This window comes from Rhamphochromis sp. 'chilingali' (assembly GCF_963969265.1).
Source record: "Rhamphochromis sp. 'chilingali' genome assembly, chromosome: 14".
NCBI lineage: Eukaryota > Metazoa > Chordata > Actinopteri > Cichliformes > Cichlidae > Rhamphochromis > Rhamphochromis sp. 'chilingali'.
The window spans coordinates 14,539,611-14,558,860 of record NC_137941.1 but is presented as its reverse complement, the minus strand read 5'-3'; the positions used below and the strand labels follow the sequence as shown (position 1 = coordinate 14,558,860).

At 40.6% G+C, this 19,250-nt stretch overlaps 1 protein-coding gene across 1 annotated transcript; it reads left to right on the top strand.

Annotated features, from left to right (window-relative positions):
• The first annotated feature begins 671 nt into the window (after positions 1-671).
• LOC308410519 (collagen alpha-2(VI) chain-like) lies at positions 672-19,237 on the top strand. The gene is made up of 28 exons (XM_080903899.1): positions 672-708; positions 2,424-2,592; positions 3,614-4,224; positions 4,307-4,327; positions 4,716-4,781; positions 4,878-4,931; positions 5,017-5,061; positions 5,189-5,215; positions 5,311-5,337; positions 5,443-5,487; positions 5,576-5,629; positions 5,802-5,864; positions 10,302-10,364; positions 10,456-10,509; positions 10,608-10,643; positions 10,728-10,790; positions 11,190-11,252; positions 11,537-11,599; positions 11,770-11,832; positions 11,913-11,963; positions 12,050-12,148; positions 14,695-14,757; positions 14,866-14,901; positions 14,997-15,042; positions 15,127-15,279; positions 15,755-16,210; positions 16,289-16,327; positions 16,410-19,237. The coding sequence occupies exons 2-28, from the start codon at positions 2,430-2,432 to the stop codon at positions 17,009-17,011; spliced, it is 3,126 nt and encodes a 1,041-aa protein (XP_080760025.1). The 5' UTR covers positions 672-708; positions 2,424-2,429; the 3' UTR covers positions 17,012-19,237.
• Positions 19,238-19,250: the final 13 nt, after the last annotated feature.

Below are 19,250 nucleotides of genomic sequence, written 5' to 3'. Positions count from 1 at the left end.
CAAACAAACAACAAAAACGTGCTAATTAAAGTAAGCTGCATGCTCGGTTTTCACATTGTCAGCATCTTTCTTTGTCTTAATTCAGGGTCTCTTTGATTTTAAAGTAAGAAAAGCAGTCAATCCTCATCTTTGACAGGCTGGAGGCAGAAAACACTCATCATTTGATTTTCCTTTCAACAGTCTGATCTAATAACTGGATAAAGTGAAAGTATGGTAAAAAGAATAAAGCTTCTGCACTTAAATTCCAGCATGACATCTCTCACGCTGTATAGCCTTGAAACATAAACAGAGGGGGTGAGTGTGAGCAGCTGTCTCCATGTAAGGATATGTAGCACTGGGAGCTGATGTGTTTGTAAAGCTGCCATTAGAGAGAATCTGCTGTGACTCTGACATTGAATCCGTCTGATCAGGTGGATAAATGGCTTATTTCAGCCTTTTCTATTTATTCGAAACCTCTTAAGTCTCCAGACCTGTCCTGGAGACCTTGCTGATCTCCAGCTGCCAGCAAACAATCATCTGAACATCTCTCTTTCTCCAGTGACGCCTGCGTCTCTAGCGCTCGTTCGCAAACGACCCAGAGCTGCCCCTCCATCCCCCCTCTAATGTTTTCTTATTGGGAACAGTCCCGCTGAGACGGGTGTGTCAGGTTTACCATCTGTAGGTCTCTAATCGCAGCTTGGAGTTTACTTTCTCTTTTCCGTCTTCTCGGTAAGCAGCCTACATTTTATTTTAAATTTACCGGAGATTTAAAGGGTTGTACTGCACGCTATACCGACTGATAGACCGTATAAATTAATCTTCTGGTTACCTCTTTTTTTCCCTACAGTTAATGTGAATTTTAGAATATATTTAGATTCTCTGTGGTGTAAAACAAAAACTTTTTTTTGACTTCTTTCAGAAAAGAAAAAGGTGTTCCATCTCTGTAGTACTCCACTTAACATGACAACATAAATTAATTTTCATTAAATGCTTATATATATATTATATTGCATGTTTATTTTGAAAAGAAAAGAAAAGAAACTGCATAAAACATGAAATTACGTTTTAAAGGTTATAATTGGGCCTGTGTCTGAAATCAGTCTTCACATGTTTTTTTCTTAACTTCTAAATGTGTATAAAGTGGATAGATTTTTATTTTTGTGTGCCTGTGTGTGGCTTTTCTGCCATTGTATGCCTCAAGCTACGTTTGAGGCACACAATGTGTTTAAATAAAGGATTTAACAATACAATTAAGCATCGGCACAGGACACTTTGTTAGGTATAATCTGTATAATGTATAATCTAATAAAATTAAACAGGACTGCTCTACCAGAGAGTCGCGTTTCTGATTTACTTTTTATTTGTTTTATTTTTTTGATCACGTTGACATTGAAATGTTAATAAAGTAAGTGGAGCATTCAGAATGCATTGGGCAGCTTTCAGTGCAAGTGCAGTGTGGTAACAGAGAAGAGAGTTGACTTTGAGCATGGCATGGTTGTTGTTGACAGGATCTGAGTGTTTAAAAAACTGTTGACTGGAATTTTCCTGCACAAAATTGGATGATAGAAGATCGTAAAAAACATTGCCTGGTCTGATGAGTTTATTCCTGCTGCAGCATTTGGATGTGATGCTATCAGTTAAATATGGAGCAAAATCTTGTGTGGATTGTTTTTACCACCCTGTTGAATCCATGCCGTGAAGAATTAAGTCAGTCCTGAAGGTAAAAGAGGGCCTAACTCAGTACTTGCAAGCTATGTGAAGTAGCGTGTAAATACAGTATGATTTTAATAGAATAAAACTGTTCAGTATGCCCTCTGGGACGTGATAGAGCGGAAGCATTAAACCAAATAAGTTACATTCCATCTCTGTGCAACATCAACATCAGCACCCCCGCCCACAGGTTGGATTTTTATCTTGTTGTTTTTTTGTATTTGAAATTCCTGACATGAAATAGTCTGGAAGCCCCTCCTGCAGACTGAAGTTGCACTAACCAGCAGTTTTAAGCTGAGTTTTATTCATTTGTCATTTCTGATGTTGGTTTATGCTGTTGGAATTTTCCACTTCCAGAAAAAAAATTGTAAATTATCACCAGCAATAACACACCACCGTCTTGTCAGCTCTTATCAAACAGTAACTCTCGTGGGATGGTAGTTCCACAGAATCTTTCCTGCTCCTTCTGATTTCAGTTTAATTAAACAGGTGGGATGAAACATGCAGTCTTCTGTTTCCACACAGTGCGGTTGTTCACTGACATGACTTAAAACAACATTAAACATTCCTAAGCGCTGTGTAGACGCCTTCTGTGAACACTCACATGTTTGACAGCTATTTCCTGCATTAAGTTACAGCTTTACAGTCAAAAATAATCTCTGAAGAACAGTTTTATTCATCCCTGCTTGTCTTGTTTGGGTTTTTCTTTTTTGTTTCTTTTCTTTTCTTTTCAGAAAAAAATGACAATGCTTTCAGGGTTTGTCTTTGTATTGCTGGTCCAAACTGTAAACCTTCAACTTACACCTCGAGGACCCAGACCAATACCGGGGCGAGGTGACAGTCCAGAGCCAACGGTACCTCCACTCTTGCCTGAACCCACACCAAGACCTGAAGGCTGTGAAGGTGAAGGTTCCCTTAATTTCTTTCTGGGTTAAAATAATGGTAATTTTTTTTTTTTTTTGACTTTAATTGATTCAGCTGTGAAAGTATTTGGATCCTCTGTATACCAAAGTAATCTAGAGTCAAATGTGAGGATACCTGTGTGACAGCATGCAGCTAAAGCTCAGCTAAAGGAAGCACAGCAGTAAATTTGCAACAGAATGGCTGAGAAAACCAAAGAATGGAGCTGTTGCAATGGTACAGTTAATGTCTAGACCTTAATCTGATTGAAATGCTCTGGTAGAAACAAGCTGTGCAGAAGGAAATGCCTGCAAACCTCAGTAAAGGCAATGCTGTAAAGATAAGCGGCCAAATTTTGTCGACGATGATGTGAGAGACTGATAAAATCATACCAAAAATCATTACTTCAAGCTATTGCTACTTAAGGTGGTTCTAATAAGGTGGTTATATTAAGATGGTTCTATAACCTGAAGCAAAGGCTCCAGCTCCTATGTGCTCTTTAATTTCTACACGTTTTAGCGAACATGTGTTTTCCTCTGCAAGACTGCACAATCTTAAACAATCTTGGTTTGCTGTGCTCAGCTAAAAAACACAAACAAACAAAAACTAAGCCAGATGATTGACCAGTTATTTCCCCTCATGTCCCTTTTCAAAAAATAGCTTCAGTCATTTTTGCACAGTGACCACGATTTACATTTATAGACTTAAAAAAGAAAAACACGACGTCCGGTCAGCAAAATTTGAATCTGAGAGGCCTGTGCTATCTATTTAGCATGTAGTAGTTAGATCTCTGCAGCACAACACATAAATGTCTTATAGTCCTCACATTTTTCATCATTTTCATTCTATCTGTGTAACCTGGCAAAATCAACCAGCCCAGGACACAAACTACACAGATTAATTTGCTGCTTTTTATTATGATGTTTCAAGTATTAAATAATTAGGGTGAAAGTGATGCATTTCAGCATCTAAAAACAATTTCATTATTTTTCTAATTAAAAGTAACAGCTGTCTTCTCCTCCAGCAGGTATAATCGACTGTCCCATCAGGGTGTACTTCACTATTGACACCTCAGAAACCATCGCATTGCAGGAGCCCCCACCTGGCAGCCTGGTGGAGAGTATCAGAGAATTCACAAAGATCTTTGCCGAGAGGCTGGCTGATGAGGAGTACAGGGGCCATATCCAGATCACTTGGTCCATAGGTGGGCTGCACTTCTCCCAGAAGCAGGTGGTCTTCAGCCAGCTCACAACCAGAGAGAACTTCATCAGGAATCTCGCTTCGATCCGATACCTGGGCAAAGGCACTTACATCGACTGTGCCCTCAAAAACATGACTCACCAGATGACCCAACATTACACAGAGACGAAGGCGGTTCTCTTCGCTGTGGTCATCACTGATGGCTACGTGACAGGAAATCCATGTTCAGGGATCAAGGTGATGGCGGAAAAGGCCCGGGATCAAGGGATCCAGATTTTCTCAGTAGCAGCGTCCAAGGAGATCGATGAATTTGGAATGAGGGAGATAGCGAACTCTCCGTATGAGCTGTTCCGTGACGACTACATAGCGGTGGAAATCGTTGAGGGGAAACCAAGACTAAGCACTAAAACCATTGATCGTATCATAAAAGCAATGGTGAGCTGACATCTTTTAGCCTTAAAATGTTGTGTCAGGTGACTCTCACTGACTGCTGTCTTTTTCCTCTTTTTTTTTGCAGAAATACCAAGCATATTTACAGGTAAGAAGGTTACTCATTATGTTAAGTTCCACATAATGATGTGCAAGTAATCCCTATTAGCCACAAGCTCAGGATCCAACCCTGTCAGTTTCACACATTTTTTGTACTGTTGGCTGTTTGTGAAGTCAAAGAGAGGATATGTTCCCCCCGCCCACTTGCCTTTCAAATACTCTCTTTACCAAAGACAACCAATCAGAATAAAACTGCCACAAAGGGAAGGGGGAAGGAGCTAAAAAGGCTTGTTTCAGTCACTCATGCAAAGCTGCTATAAGTCCAAGACTGAAACAATGAAGTTGGAAATTAGCAGAATAGCTTCCTTTAAACAATTCTGGTATTTAAAAGGCTTCAGTCTTTTAATATTGTTTTGTTTTTCTCTTCCATCTCACAGTGTTACAAACCAAGATGTTTCGAGAGTCCTGGGCGCCCTGGACTAAGAGGTCCCTCAGGTCCAAAAGTGAGACTTAAAAACTGAATTAAAGTCAATAATTTTTATTATTGCTCGTGCCAATGATTCATCTTTTGAAATGCGTATGTCTCTGGATCTTTATAGGGCACAAAAGGAGACAGAGGCCCTCTAGGGCCAAAGGGTGAAAGAGGAAGACAGGTACCTAGAATTTACGTCTAGAAACCTAAATATATTTTAAAAAGTGCATTGTTATTTACTGAGTTATATATTTGTTACATTTCAGGGTGATCCTGGCATTGAAGGTCCAATTGGACGACCTGGTCCAAAGGTTTGCTGAGCCCAACTCGTTGATGATTTTATTTCATTAAAATTAATTAAATTATTTAACTGATTTAATTAAAATTACACGATGTATTTTTAATCTCATTAATGTGTCCTTTTGTGCTTTTCCGTAGGGAGAGGCTGGTTTAAAGGGTGACAAGGTAAGAGTTAAAATCCTTATATTTCTCATTTCTGTTCATTTATTAAACTGAAGGAAGTGTTTTGGGGGACTAATGGGTCTGTTTTATCTCAACAGGGGGAAATTGGATTAACTGGAGCAAAGGTAAAAAAAAAAAAAAAAACAGTTTAATGCTTCATCTTCGTGCACCGCAACATCCAAAATTAAGAGCGTTTATGCACTGAAGTTCATTTTATCTCTTCGCTAAAGGGTGTTGCCGGTTCGACTGGCAAGAATGGAACTGATGGGCAAAAGGTGAGTGTTTACGGTGAGATTTTTACCGTAATGGTAATCTGATTATAAATATACTGATATTATATGAATGCTCCTTTGAAATCTTCAGGGGAAAATTGGACGAATTGGAGCTCCCGGTTGTAAAGGTGATCCAGGCGACAAGGTAAGTCGAGCATTTAATATTTATTTGTATGTCTTTGTTTCATTTTAACAACTTATATCAGCCATACAGCTGCATGTATTTCACTGATTCTCTTTAACATTGACTTTTTCTAGTATTGTTAGCATTTCTGGTTAAATGAACCACTGAGACACTTTTTATTTGTCTCTAATAGGGACCAGATGGCTACCCAGGAGATGCTGGTGAAACTGGACTATTAGGTGACAAAGGAGAAAAGGTTTGAATTAAATCACAATAATCTAATCATTTCGGTTCATACTGAAAGAGACAGAGTGTTATTTAGAGTGAACAAAAAAATATATTCACACGATTGCATTTTGGTATGTGGTCAGTTGGTAATTTCAGCACTTGAGTCTAGAGTGAAGTATTCACAGTAATTAGATGGATTCTAGTGAAGTCATTTCCGTACTGTAGTGGTTATCACATTCACCTGATAATAACAAGCCCAACCTTTTCAGAAAAGTGGTCTTGTAGTAAAGATTGACCCTCACAAAGACCAAACAAAAATACATATTAAACCTTGTCTATCTAAAATAATAGTAGTTGGTTCACTTAACAGAACTTACTGTTTTAACCTGACATGCCAGCTTGTGCAGGCATTTGGTGTTTAATCTTAGCAGATCACAATTGAACTTAGCTGAATTGAATTGAACTCAGGACCTTCTTGCTATGCGCCAAAAGTGCTAACCACCATGCCACCAGATATATGAAAGGAAAGTACTGTCACTAGAAAACAGCGTGAAATTTTCAGTGTGCTTCTTAAAGGTGGCACAGCAGAGCCTTAAAGAACCATTTCTAATATTTCTTTAGCTTTAACAGGTGTCAGAACAGCTGAACGATGTGATCTTCTAGGATTAAACACCAAATGCCTGCACAGGCTGGCCTGTCGGGTTAAAACAGTAAGTTCTGTCAAGTGAACCAACTACTATTATTTTTAGTTGGGCAAGGTTTAATATGTATTTTCTTTTGGTCTGTGTGAGGGTCAATATTTACTTCAAGACCACTTTTCTGCCTATGTGGTGCTGGTGCTACAGCAACACATTCATAGATGATTCACAGATACCGTGATTCATAACATTTTGACTGTTTATTAAACAGTCAAAATGTGCTCTGATTGCCAAAAGGTACAAGCACCAAGAAAGGTCAGAGAAAAATATTTAAAGACCAGCTGTTTGGAGATCTCTAAATCACCACACGTCTCCTTTATCTTCTGAAAGAGAAAGAAAGAAGTGTGTACATTATTGTACTTTATTGAGCCCCGTGGGGAAATTGCTCTCTGCATTTAACCCATTCACTCAGTGAAGCAGTGGGCAGCCATTGGGCGCCCGGGGAGCAGTGTGTAGGGACGGTACCTTGCTCAGGGGTACCTCAGGGTAGCTGTTAAGGGGAATCGAACCCCCGACCTTCCGATCATGGGGCAACCACTCTACCTACTGAGCTATCCCTGCCCTGCAGGTCTGGACTGTAGTCAGATAGATAATATAAACCCCAAACTCCTTTTAATAACTGCTTTACCTTGAGGTTGACAAAGGTTTTGTGAAGGAAAGAGAGAGTCTCCTTTATCATGTCATATTAAATTTGTTGCCCCCCATACACACACACACACACACACACACACACCCACTGCTGCTCTGTAGATGTGCCCCTGTTTCCTGTTACGCTCATACTGCAAAATTTTGCCCAGCAGCAGCTGCATTTCTTTTTGCCTGTTTTGCGTGTTTAACCTTTTCATATCTTTTATTATTAGATTTTGTCTTCCTTTGAAAAAGTACTCCTCTGCTCCTAGCAGACCTATCAACACCACCACTTTCATGGGAACATGCCCACAGCTAGATTGGAAAAACCTGACTGAACTTATCCTGTTGATAAGGACTTTGTGTGACTGCTTAGCCAGATTAATGATTGAAAGATATCCATGGTATGTTGAATTTGCTTGGTAGTGCAGCCTCTTGCTGTTGTGCTAATAAGAGCTTTAGATTATGATATTATGTATTGCCTTTCTGTGGCAACACGTTTGCCTCAAAATTGATAGATTAGGCTTATGTGGGCTGTCTGACCGTTAATTGAAGTATAAACAGAAAAGCCCTCCACCAAAAACACTGTCGTGTTCAAGACGAATGAGGGAACGTGAGAGCAGCTTCAGCCAGTGAATTAGAGTTTAACAGCTCTCATTAGTTAAGGCACTTCTGTGACACTGAGATGTGCATTGATTTGTGGGTGCATTTTAAAATATGCCTGTCACAACGGAAGCAAAAATCCAAATCTTTCAGTTTGTCTTCTTAAAGGATTTTTTTAAAAAGCTATAATTAGGTTTTTGTCTTTTTTTAAATTGATCTTAAAAATACTTGTCTGTATTGCGTGGCACGTGGTGTAGTGGTTAGCGCTTTCACCTCACAACAAGAACAGTCCAGAGACATGTGTGTTTGGTTAATGGGTGATTCTAAATTGGGCATCGGCATGAATATTAAAACAAATGTCACAAATTCCAGAACTCCTAATCTGGACATGCATATCACAGAGAAGCTGAACATTAGTCTGAATAGCAGTTAACATGTGGCCTAACATGTGCCACCAAACAGTGTGCTGACATGTTAGCACCTTCATCGTGCTGTATTCATAAACAGGAACCCCCTCCCTTTTCCAGCCATGCAAACATAACATATGTTATGCAGTGAAATGACAGCACATAAATACAAAGAGGAAATGCTCTTTTTTTCATAATTAAATCATCTGACATAGCTGACGGCTGCAGCAGCTCGGCAGACATTTTTTCGACATTTTTTTTCTTGACATATTTGTGTTTATTCTGTCAGTACATTCAACATGTACAGCTCATGCAGATGTAAATGTTGATACTGATGATTTCCGTAATTATGCGTCATGAATGTAGCCAAAGCACAGCTCAGACTAAATATTTGGGCTGTGTGCAGACATCCAGTCTCGATCAAAAGTTTAAGACCACTTGAAAAATGACCTAAAAAAGAAAGAAATCATAATTTGCATGGTTGGATCTTAACAAGGTTCCAAGTAGAGCTTCAGCATGCAACAAAAAGAAATGGGGATGAGCCGGAAAAAAATTTGAGCATACAATTTATTGAAAACAATGTTTAAACTGCCTGATCAGTTTAGGACCACACCTCAAAAAAACAAACAAACAAACAAAAAACCACTGTAACCTGCAGGCACTGTGTACCCTAACGTTGTCCTGTTGGAAAACCCAGCTGTTACCACACAGACAATGTTGCTCTCTGCAACATCTGGACATAGCCAGCAACCGTTTGACACCCCTGCACCTCCTGAAGCTCCATTGTTCCACTGAAGGAAAAAGCACCCCAGACCATTAATGCGCCCCCTCCACTGTGGCGCGTAGAAAACATCTCAGGTTGGATCTGCTTGTCATGCCAGTAAGTTTGGAAACCGTCAGAACCATCAAGGTTACATTCTGATGTTTATGGGGCTCCAGTCAGGACCAGTAACGGCCTTAATTTGGTTCAAGGACTGTCCAGTGTCTTTACAGGCAGGCAATTGGATCCTCCAGCTCAGTGCTGGTGAAATTTCTTTGGGTCTTCCACTTTTTGACTTTTTTGTTCCATAACGCTAGGAGTCATTTAAGAAATTCCAAATGACAGTCTTACTGCGCCCCACCTCAGCAGCGATGGCGTGCTGCAAGAGATCCTGCTTATGCAGTTCCAGGGGTGCACATAAGTGAGCTGTTTGAAGCCAGCTCATTTCCTGCAACCACTTTTCCAAGAATACGTGCTTCTTTTGCGGTTCTGACTCCTTCTGACATTTGTTTGGAGGTGTAGGAACACCAAAGTAATTGCTTAAAGGAGCTTGCTTCTTCGACATCTTTAAGAGTTCTAAACAAATGTCTGTCCTCTTCCAGAAAATCTTATGTACGCAAATGCGCGTTGCAACTTCTTATCTGGTGCGTGTCTTTTATTTTGACCACGCATGCGCACCTGCGGACCACTTATGTGCACCCCTGGCAGTTCAACATCCCGACCACATTCAAAAAGGGAACATTTTTTTTGCCATCAGAACGTCATGACAGTGTGACTACCTGACAGAAAATGACAATGAATCCACATTTTTGCACAGATTTGGCCTTTGAATGGCATGTAGTTATACATTTTTGATCAGCTGTAAAACAGTTTAAGCGTTGTTTTCAATAAATTGCATGCTCAAAAAATGTTCTGTCTCGCTCCCATTTCTTTTTGTTACATGTTGAAACTCCACTTGGAACCTTGTTAAGATCCAACCATGCAAAATATGATATTTTGGCATTTTTAAAGTCTTAGATTTTTGATTGGGACTGTATCTTTGCCCATGCTCACTCAACTACAGAATCAATGACTAGACAATCAGACATGACCATTTTTTTCCTTATAAACTTATTTTATTATCGTGACTCAAGAGTTGGCAGTTCGTCTTGTAATCGGAAGGTTGCCGGTTCGAGCCCCGCCTCCGACAGTCTCGGTCGTCGTGTCCTTGGGCAAGACACTTCCTTAGGGACTAGTAAAGCGCTATACAAATACAGGCCATTTACCATTTTTTTAGAGTTCACTGAAGCTCAGTTATTAATAATGTTACATTATGTCCAGTTATGTATTTTTTGTGGCTTTTCTTTTTGATTGTTTTTGCATTTGTTTAGGGTGACACAGGCCTTCCTGGAAAGCCAGGCCCCCCAGGCCCTAAGGGTAATCCAGGTCTGAAGGTAACCTTCAAATTAAAAAAACAAGTGGAAAAAATACTGAGCGCACAACAAAGATTTTTCTTTACTTTAAAACTGAATGTCTGCTTTTTAGGGTGAAAGAGGAAACCAAGGAAATCCAGGACAGCCTGGACAAAGAGGGAGTCCGGTACAGCCCTGAATTTATTTTATTTTATGATTTTTTTACATGTGCACTAAACCGATGTTACAAAACCAACTCTCAAATTAAACTGTTGACACTTGCAGGGGAGAAAGGGTTCACCTGGGGCAAAAGGCGAAGAGGTATTTGACTCGTGTTTTTACTTGGAAAAAAAAATCCCCATTTGGAAAATAGTTAAAAGAAATTTACTAAATAAATATTCATAGGGGAGGAGAGGAAACCCGGGAATAAAGGGATCACAAGGAAACACTGGGCCAAAAGGGAAAAAGGTAAGCTTTTGTCATTGTTTTTTTTAATGAATTGTCTTATTGTATGAATGGCATTTCATTTTCCGCTTATTTTTAAGCAAAATTGCACCATTTTAGCTGCTGGTTTGAAATACTGTGAAACACTGGCTTCCTTTGACCTTTTAAGAAAGATGAATTAAGAAAGAACTTTGAGGAAGAAAGTCTGAAGTGTGCTTGTGGTTTTTAATTCTGAGGAACTGAAATAGTGAAATCCCAACTACTATAACACAGTTCTGTCTTTCAGTCGGTCATCTCAGAAAAATTCCTCAGACATTTCCCTGAGCCAGAAGTATTACCTCCCTGTTACTGTTGTGTCTTGTATATATTGGGAAGTAATTAATGGTTTGGTATGAATTCTGACACATTCATTTATTTTGTGAGGGAGAACGAGGCCCGGAGGGAAGCAGAGGTCGGCCTGGGGAAAATGGACTCAAGGGCGCTAAGGTGAGGAGATCACGCTGTGGGTGGATTTTTGATGAGCAATGACTCAGAGGCTTCCCAAGAACCTGGCATGCCTTCATTAGACATTCAACACTGGAGCCATGCCTTCATCATAAAAACACTTATTTTCCAGATGAAAATATCAGAAACTATACAGTAATTTGAAATGATTAGCTTGAAACTGCCAAATCCACATCAGTGAAACTCATCCTGCATGTGCCTGTGTGGGCTGGAGTCAAGGTCGAGTCCAGTAAAAAGGGCTGTCTGTTATTTTCTCTCTCTGACAGGGGGACCTGGGACTACCGGGACCGAGGGGTCAGCCAGGAGAACTAGGCGCCCCTGGACGAAATGTTTGTTCCTTTATAACTTTATCATCATTGTCATCATCATTGTTACTGAATTTCCCGGAGGAAGCCACCCGAGGGATTAATAAAGTTTCATCTAATCTAATCTAATCATCATTTTCTGCTTTTTCAAGTAGATTCTTTTTTTATTTGAATTTTATCTTCTGTGGCTGCAGGGCACGACGGGAGATCCTGGAGATTCAGGACCAAGGGGAGACATTGGGCCACTTGGACCAAAGGTAAAAAGAAAGTCTGAGCATTTCTGTTCATGATTATCAGTAAATAATTTACTCTCATCCACGTTGTTTTTCTTCTAAAGGGTGACAGAGGAAGGCAAGGTTTCAGCTATCCTGGATCAAGGGGACCGCCTGTAACAGCTTTCTTTTTACCTCATAAAATGACCTGCATGTCTCAAGATGTTTCTTCTTGAGGCTAAAGCAACTCTGATATTTAAAGGGAGACAGGGGTGCACCAGGTAGGAGAGGACCCAGAGGGAGCAGAGGTGACTGTGGCGCCAAAGGAGAATCTGGAAATAAAGGGCAACCAGGAGCGCCTGTAAGATGCGATTGTTAAACCACTGATGATGTACAGTTTTACTTTTATAGATGTTTGCACTCATAAACAGGACAGGACAGAGAGACTTGGCCTTATCCGCTGCCTACACTGTTGTCCACAGAGGCTTTAAGTCAGCAAACAAGCCAACGAGATCCTTGATTAAATTCATGTGCAAACTTTAAATTTCCTGTTGTCCATGCTGTTCTGCTGCAAAAAATACCTGAAAGTTGGTCCACACATCCCAAAAATTGTCTTCTCACCTCTTGGAGAATGTGAACCTACAGATGGTTATGACAGCCAACACAGAGCAGCGAAGCACACAGCACTGTGTGACAGCACGACAAAGGGGCAAGAGTAGACTTAGAAAACAGTTGGAAGACACAATCGGAACAAATCAGGGATAGCGAGGCAGGGAATTTAAACTAGATACAGAGCACAAAACACACAAGACAACCAAATTAAGACAGGAAGCAGCTAAACATGCAGACTCATATGCAACACAAGCTGGAAACAACCACAGAGGAAAGACTCGGGGAACAGAGGAGGATCACAAAGGGAACTAATAAATTTAAACTCACCAACAGTGTTGGTCAAGTTGCTTGAAAAAAGTAATCAGTAACTAATTACTGATTACTTCCCAAAAAAGTAATCCCGTTACTTTACTGATTACTTATTTTCAAAAGTAATTAATTACTTACTTAGTTACTTTTTAAAAACACGATTTACAACCTGAATAGGTGATAAAGCGATAGATCTTTCAGCCCAATTCTACTTTTTCTGCACAATCCATCATACAAAATGTAATCAAATGGAAAAGTCTCTTTTTTTAAAACTTGTTTTATCAGTTTTATTCTTTTAACTTTATGCATCAAGCAAAACTTAAATTATATGCACCATTCTCTGACTTGAAGAAATTAGTTTAACATTTAAACCTATTTTCTGCACATTCCAGCACATAATATAAAATGTTTTTTTGTGTTTACACTCAGTCTTTCAAATAGATGCAAGTAAAACACAGCAGAAAATAAATAACATCAAAGACTAGCGGTCCTGTTGCTCTATTTTCACCTGTAAAGCAGGAGCAGGGTAGGCGGAGGTTTACCCTGGTGCAGGTGTGCTGCAGCGATCAGTTGAAGAATCCACGAGTTTCTCTGTGAATTTCCCATTACGTCATAGTGCACTGGTGCTTGTTTAGGGGTTTTTTTTTCGTTGTAAAAAGAAGTTTTCTCCCCACGCACAACGGACACTAATGTTTTTGTCACTTTTTATGGAATCAAACTCAAAGTAAGGTCAGTACTTCCACGCTTTAAACGCTGCATGCACGCTCATACTCTCTCCCGCACTCGATATATGATCCATTGTTGATCTGCACACAGCTGTTGTCATGAACGTCGCACTTGCTTACATCACTGTCATGAGACATTCTCGCAAACAAATCACGGTTTTAGTAACGCAGTAACGCAGCGTTCCTACGGGAAAGTAACGGTAATCTAATTACCGTTTTGCAATAGTAATCCCTTACTTTACTCGTTACTTGAAAAAAGTAATAAGATTAACGTGTTACTGCCCATCTCTGCTCACCAATAAGTGAATGAGGTACTGAAGATACAAAAACAAAGAAAATGAAAAGCATCTGGGAATATGATAAACAGAAAGCCAATATAGAGCAATTCCTTATTAAAACTAAAAGAGACAAGAGCACTTAGAGTGTCCAACAACCCCAGAAGGGCAAGGTTTATAGATTTTCACATTTAGTGTGACCTTGACCTGATTTTCAACAAACCCAAATCAGCTCAAGCTGTTTTTGCTCTCTACAATCACACAAAATGACCCAATTACCACGAGTATGTTTTCGCAAATTACATTATATTAAAACGATGCACAGAAATAACACGGGCAGAAAGTAATCAGGTGAAAACATTTATTTGGTCATTTTTTCCTTCTTTTTAATTTTTTTAATGAAAAGTTTCATTCCACCTCCCCGAAACCAATAGTTCATTCTGAATTCTGTTTGCATGGACCGTTTTTATTCTACCTTAACCAATCAGAATAGAAAGCTCGGTGTTTCTGGAAATAGATGTTGCTGGGGATTTTTTTCCACCTTAAACTAAGCATTATCCACCTCTGTTGTGTTGTAATGGAGGCAAAAACGTAGCTGACGAAACTGAAAATATCTGCAGTGCACGGCTGCAAGTCATTTGAGGTTAAGTGTTAAAAAACAAATAAATGAGGTTGAATTTAGTCTCTGGAGTGTGAGCATATCACTTTGTCTTTGCCTCACAGTGACAGTTGTAAAATATGGCAAGGTAAATAAAAAATATGTATGAATTAGGCCAAAGAACAATGCCATTTATGCTGCTGGATATTTTACCAGGTGCTGTTTCCTGTTCAAACACATTACAAATGATCAGACCACAGCAGTCCCACAGGATCACATGACACCAGCTGCATGGGTGTACTGTGCCTTAACAACAGTGTTTTTGCACAGCTTTCAGTGTTTTGTGAGTCATTTAGGTTTCATTGACTGTAAAAATGTTTGTATCTAGGGTGAACCAGGCCAGTCGGGGCCGCCAGGAGAAAGAGGGCCTAGAGGAGAACGTGGGCCTGATGTAAGCTACAGCCACACAGATAATGAGCTGACCATGCATGCAAGTTTGAGATCCAGGTGCATTGTTGTGTGTGTGTGTGTGTGTGTGTGTGTGTGTGTGTGTGTGTAGGGGGATCCAGGACCAGCAGGCGATTCTGGGCTCACTGTGAGTAAAATTTTAAAAAGACTGATGTATTTTAATGCAAGAATTCCTTTACTCACTTCAGTGTATTACTTTAATCTGCACACATGTCACTGCAGGAATGTGATGTCATGAGCTACATCAGAGAGACGTGTGGTTGCTGCGGTAAGAAAGTATAAGCACTCAAACACAGCTTCATAAATGTGGTGTTTAAACGCGCTGATGGTCTTCTTGTTGTTTGTCTCTCAGACTGCGAGAAGCACTGTGGAGCTATGGACATCGTGTTTGTAATTGATAGCTCAGAGAGTGTCGGGCTGACAAACTTTACTCTGGAGAAGAACTTTGTTATCAACACCATCAACAGGCTGGGATCTATGGCGCCCGAACCTACATCAACAACAGGTAACGTCAAGCAAGCAATCGTTCTACAGATTTACCCAAAAGAAATTAAAATACACACCAATCTTCAGTAACACTGTGACTCTGCAGAAACAACTACAGACTAAAGTATTTCAAATCGTGCTACATAAAAATGGTTGATTAATATTCATGCTGAGAACACAACACCAAAACAACAGTTTGTTGTTGTTTTTTGAGCAAGTTGCTAAATACCCAACAAGAGAAAATGAATAATATTACAACTGTGATTCATCCAGGGATGTTTTACTTGTTAAGACTACAGAGCCACTTGTCACTTGCTGACATTATAAATTATGATTGGAGTAAAGCCTGCAACCGCCGTGCTGCTGTAAATGCATCGGTGTTACCGAGTAACCCCTAACAGATTTATCTGTGATGCTTTTCCAAAAAGATTTACAGAAATAATAAATGTAAAAGTTTGACTTTTAGACTGATTAAAGATGTGTGTATCTCCTAGGCACAAGAGTTGGAGTTGTACAATACAGTCACAACGGGACCTTTGAGAGCATTCGTCTCGATGACCCAAACATAAACTCCATGACTGCATTCAAAACTGCAGTGAAGAATCTGAGGTGGATTGCTGGGGGCACCTTCACCCCCTCTGCTCTGAAGTACGCCTATGATAACCTCATCAGGGACAGCAAGAGAGCCCGATCCAAAGTGTCCGTCGTCGTGGTCACAGACGGCCGCTTTGACCCCCGAGACGACGACAATCAGCTCACATACCTCTGCAACGACCCCGCTGTGGTGGTGAATGCCATCGGGATAGGGGACATGTTTGACACCAGACACGACAGCGAGACTCTGGTGTCAATCGCATGCAACAAGAAGGATCGGGCTACTGAGATGAGGCGCTACAGCGATTTGGTGGCTGATGAATTCTTAGAAAAGATGGAAACTGTCCTCTGTCCTGGTAAGCCTGTACCAATAATCTCAGCAGCCTGACAGTACTAGTCCTTGTGTGTTTGTCTAACCTATGATTTCTCACCAGATCCAGTCATTAAGTGCCCTGATCTCCCCTGTACAAGTGGTGGGTTTTATTCATAGTTATATGATTGGTTTATGATGAAACGCACTTCAGGAAGTGATTGCTCTTTTTTGTTTCGTTTCAGAACTTGACTCAGCACCTTGTGTTGCGAGGCCTGTGGATTTGGTATTTCTATTGGATGGTTCAGAGCGTCTCGGGGAGAGAAACTTCCTCCTTGTTCGTGAATTTGTTCAGAAGGTTGCAGACAGGCTGGTACTGGCCAGGACCAGGACCGATCGAGAGCGAGCCCGTCTGGCACTGATGGAGTTTGGCAAGGAGTCAGAGAATCGGGTGGCTTTCTCTCTAACACATGACCCTGTCCAGATTGTTAACAGTTTAACAGCTTTACAGTATCTAGATTCTTCTTCAAGCGTGGCGCCCGGCATCATACATGCCATCAACAACATCCTGGTTAGAGGAAGCGCCCGGCAAACGAGGCCCAATGCAGAGATTTCATTCGTTTTCATTACAGATGGTGTCACTAACAGCGACAACCTGGACGAAGCGATCAGTGCCATGCGTCGTTACGAGGTGGTCTCCACGGTGATTGCCACAGGAAGTGATGTTGATCAAGAAGTCCTGACAAAGCTGGCTATGGGGGACCAGCACGCCATCTTTAAAGCAGAAAAATTCTCAGATTTTTTAAGGTCCGGTATGTTTGATCGTTTCATCCAGTGGGTGTGTTAGAGAGAGAATGCTCCTGTGAGCCAATGCTACAGCTGTTAATCCAGCATTTTCAAGGATAATTAAAATTTATTTCAACCTGATAGTATTTTACATTAATGTGGCTGTTGTGGCTCTATTGAGGAAAGCATCCTACAGTGAAACAAGACTGTGCTCTCTGCAGCTTTATACTGGGTCATAGTGCAGTCCTTGATTTTACCCTCTGAGGATATCTCAGATATCTCTGAGGATATTCTCCATCTTTGAGACCATGCAGAGCCAAGAGCCAACTTCATCCTCCACTTTGTTTAACACCTCACATGTGTACTAAAATTTAAATTAAAACAAAACTTTGACAGGATTTTGTTTTAGCAATTTGTAGAAAATCATCCCAACACTTTCATTTTTGGATGCAGATGCAATTAGCAACAGGTCCACTCCAGGCAGCTAAATTCTAAGCTTAGGTCAGAATCAAAAGCAAAAGTTAAAAGACTACATTGTCTGGATAACCTCAGGAGCTCGCGCTTGTTTCCTCTTGAAGCTTGTAGAGCTGCAATGGCCAAACTGATTGGGGAATACACAAGGTTGAAATAAACTAGATTTCTTCTTTAACCCATAGACAGTATATAAAAGAAACACAGGCACCCACTATGTTTGAAAAGTGAAGCCATGTGCCATACAACTGAGGGTCTCTAGGTGCTTCCTTGTTCTGTCAGTGGTTAAAGTAATTCATTGGCAGCTGCAGCTCAAGCAGAATTTATGGTCCCGCAACGGTGGTGCGTTCACTGTCCGGTAGCAATCCAAGGATGGCCTGTCTGCCTGTTGCCAGATGGAGGCAGTGTGCAAAATATGTGGTACAGCAGTCTGTGGGTCACTCTAGCTTGTGCTGCTGTTGGTACATCAGACAGCCGTGGAGAAGAGCAACTTTATAACATACAAAGAGCTGAAGTGAAAATTAGTGTTTAAAAACAATGAAAAGTGTCCAATGTCTGTGCTTTTCATGTTGTATTCTTCCGCTAGCAGTCCCTGCTCTATTCTGGCCCTCTTGTCAATGAATCAACATTCGGCACACGCTTGCATCATCTGCTTCTAGACACGTGCAGTCAGAATGTTGGGAGGCCTGCACCGGAGTGTGTCTGGGGTGGGTGGAAAAGAAACGTGTACACAGACGGACAAATTTACAGGACCATAAATTACACTTTGCCTTGTGTAACTCAATTTAAGTGGGACTAGATTTTTTTTAATATACACTATATTACCAAAAGTATTCACTCACCCATCCAAATCATTGCATTCAGGTGTTTCAATCACTTCCATGGCCACAGGTGTATAATATCAAGCACCTCCATATGCAGACTGTTTCTGCAAACTTTTATGAAAGAAAACTCTCAGGACATCAGTGAATTTCAGTGTGGTACCGTGATAGGATGTCACCTGTGCAACAAATCCAGTTATGAAATTTCCTCGCTACTAAATATTTCATAGTCAACTGTTAGTCGTATTATAGCAAAGTGATGACAGGGACCCAGCCATGAAGTGGTAGGCTACATAAAGTCACAGAGCAGGATTAACAGCTGCTGAGGGTCATAGCATGCAGAGGTCACAAACTTCCTGCAGAGTCAATTGCTAAAGACTTCATGTAACCTTCAGATTAGCCCAATAACAGTCTACAGAGAGCTTCATGAAGAAGGTTTCCAAGCACAACACAAAGTGTCAGGGTTGTTTTTCAGGAGTGGGGCTTTGCCCCTTACCCTTTTAATGCCTCAACACAAAACACAAGATATTTTGGACAATTTCATGCTCCCAATGTTGTAGAAACAGTTTAGGGAACACCTGTTCGCAGTGCACAAAGTAAGGTTCATAAAGACATGGATAAGCGCGTTTGGTGTGGAAAAACTCGTGAGCTGTGGGCCAAACCTTCTCGTCCAACATCAGTGCCTGACCTCACAAATGTGCTTCTAGAAGAATGGTCGAAACTTCACATAAACACACTCCTAAACCTTCCCAGAAGAGTTGAAGTTGTTACAGGTGCCCAGGGTAGGCTGACAATAATAAACCATTAAGAATGGGATGTCACTCAAGTTCATATGCATGTGAAGGTAGACGAGTGAATACCTTTGGTATATAGTGTATATGGATAAGTGGGACAAAACCTTTTCCATTTTGAACCATTGTCAGCATACTCATGGCCCTAATTAAATTGGCATTCCCACCTCAGAAAAAGGGTTTTTTCTCCAAGAGTTTCTCACATGTTTCACCCTTT

Excerpts from the sequence above, each read along its gene's own strand:
- LOC308410519 (XM_080903899.1), top strand. The coding sequence starts at position 2,430 with ATGACAATGCTTTCAGGGTTTGTCTTTGTATTGCTGGTCCAAACTGTA. Across the intron at positions 11,253-11,536 it reads ATGGACTCAAGGGCGCTAAG|GGGGACCTGGGACTACCGGG; the intron begins GTGAGGAGATCA and ends TCTCTCTGACAG. Across the intron at positions 11,833-11,912 it reads TTGGGCCACTTGGACCAAAG|GGTGACAGAGGAAGGCAAGG; the intron begins GTAAAAAGAAAG and ends TTTCTTCTAAAG.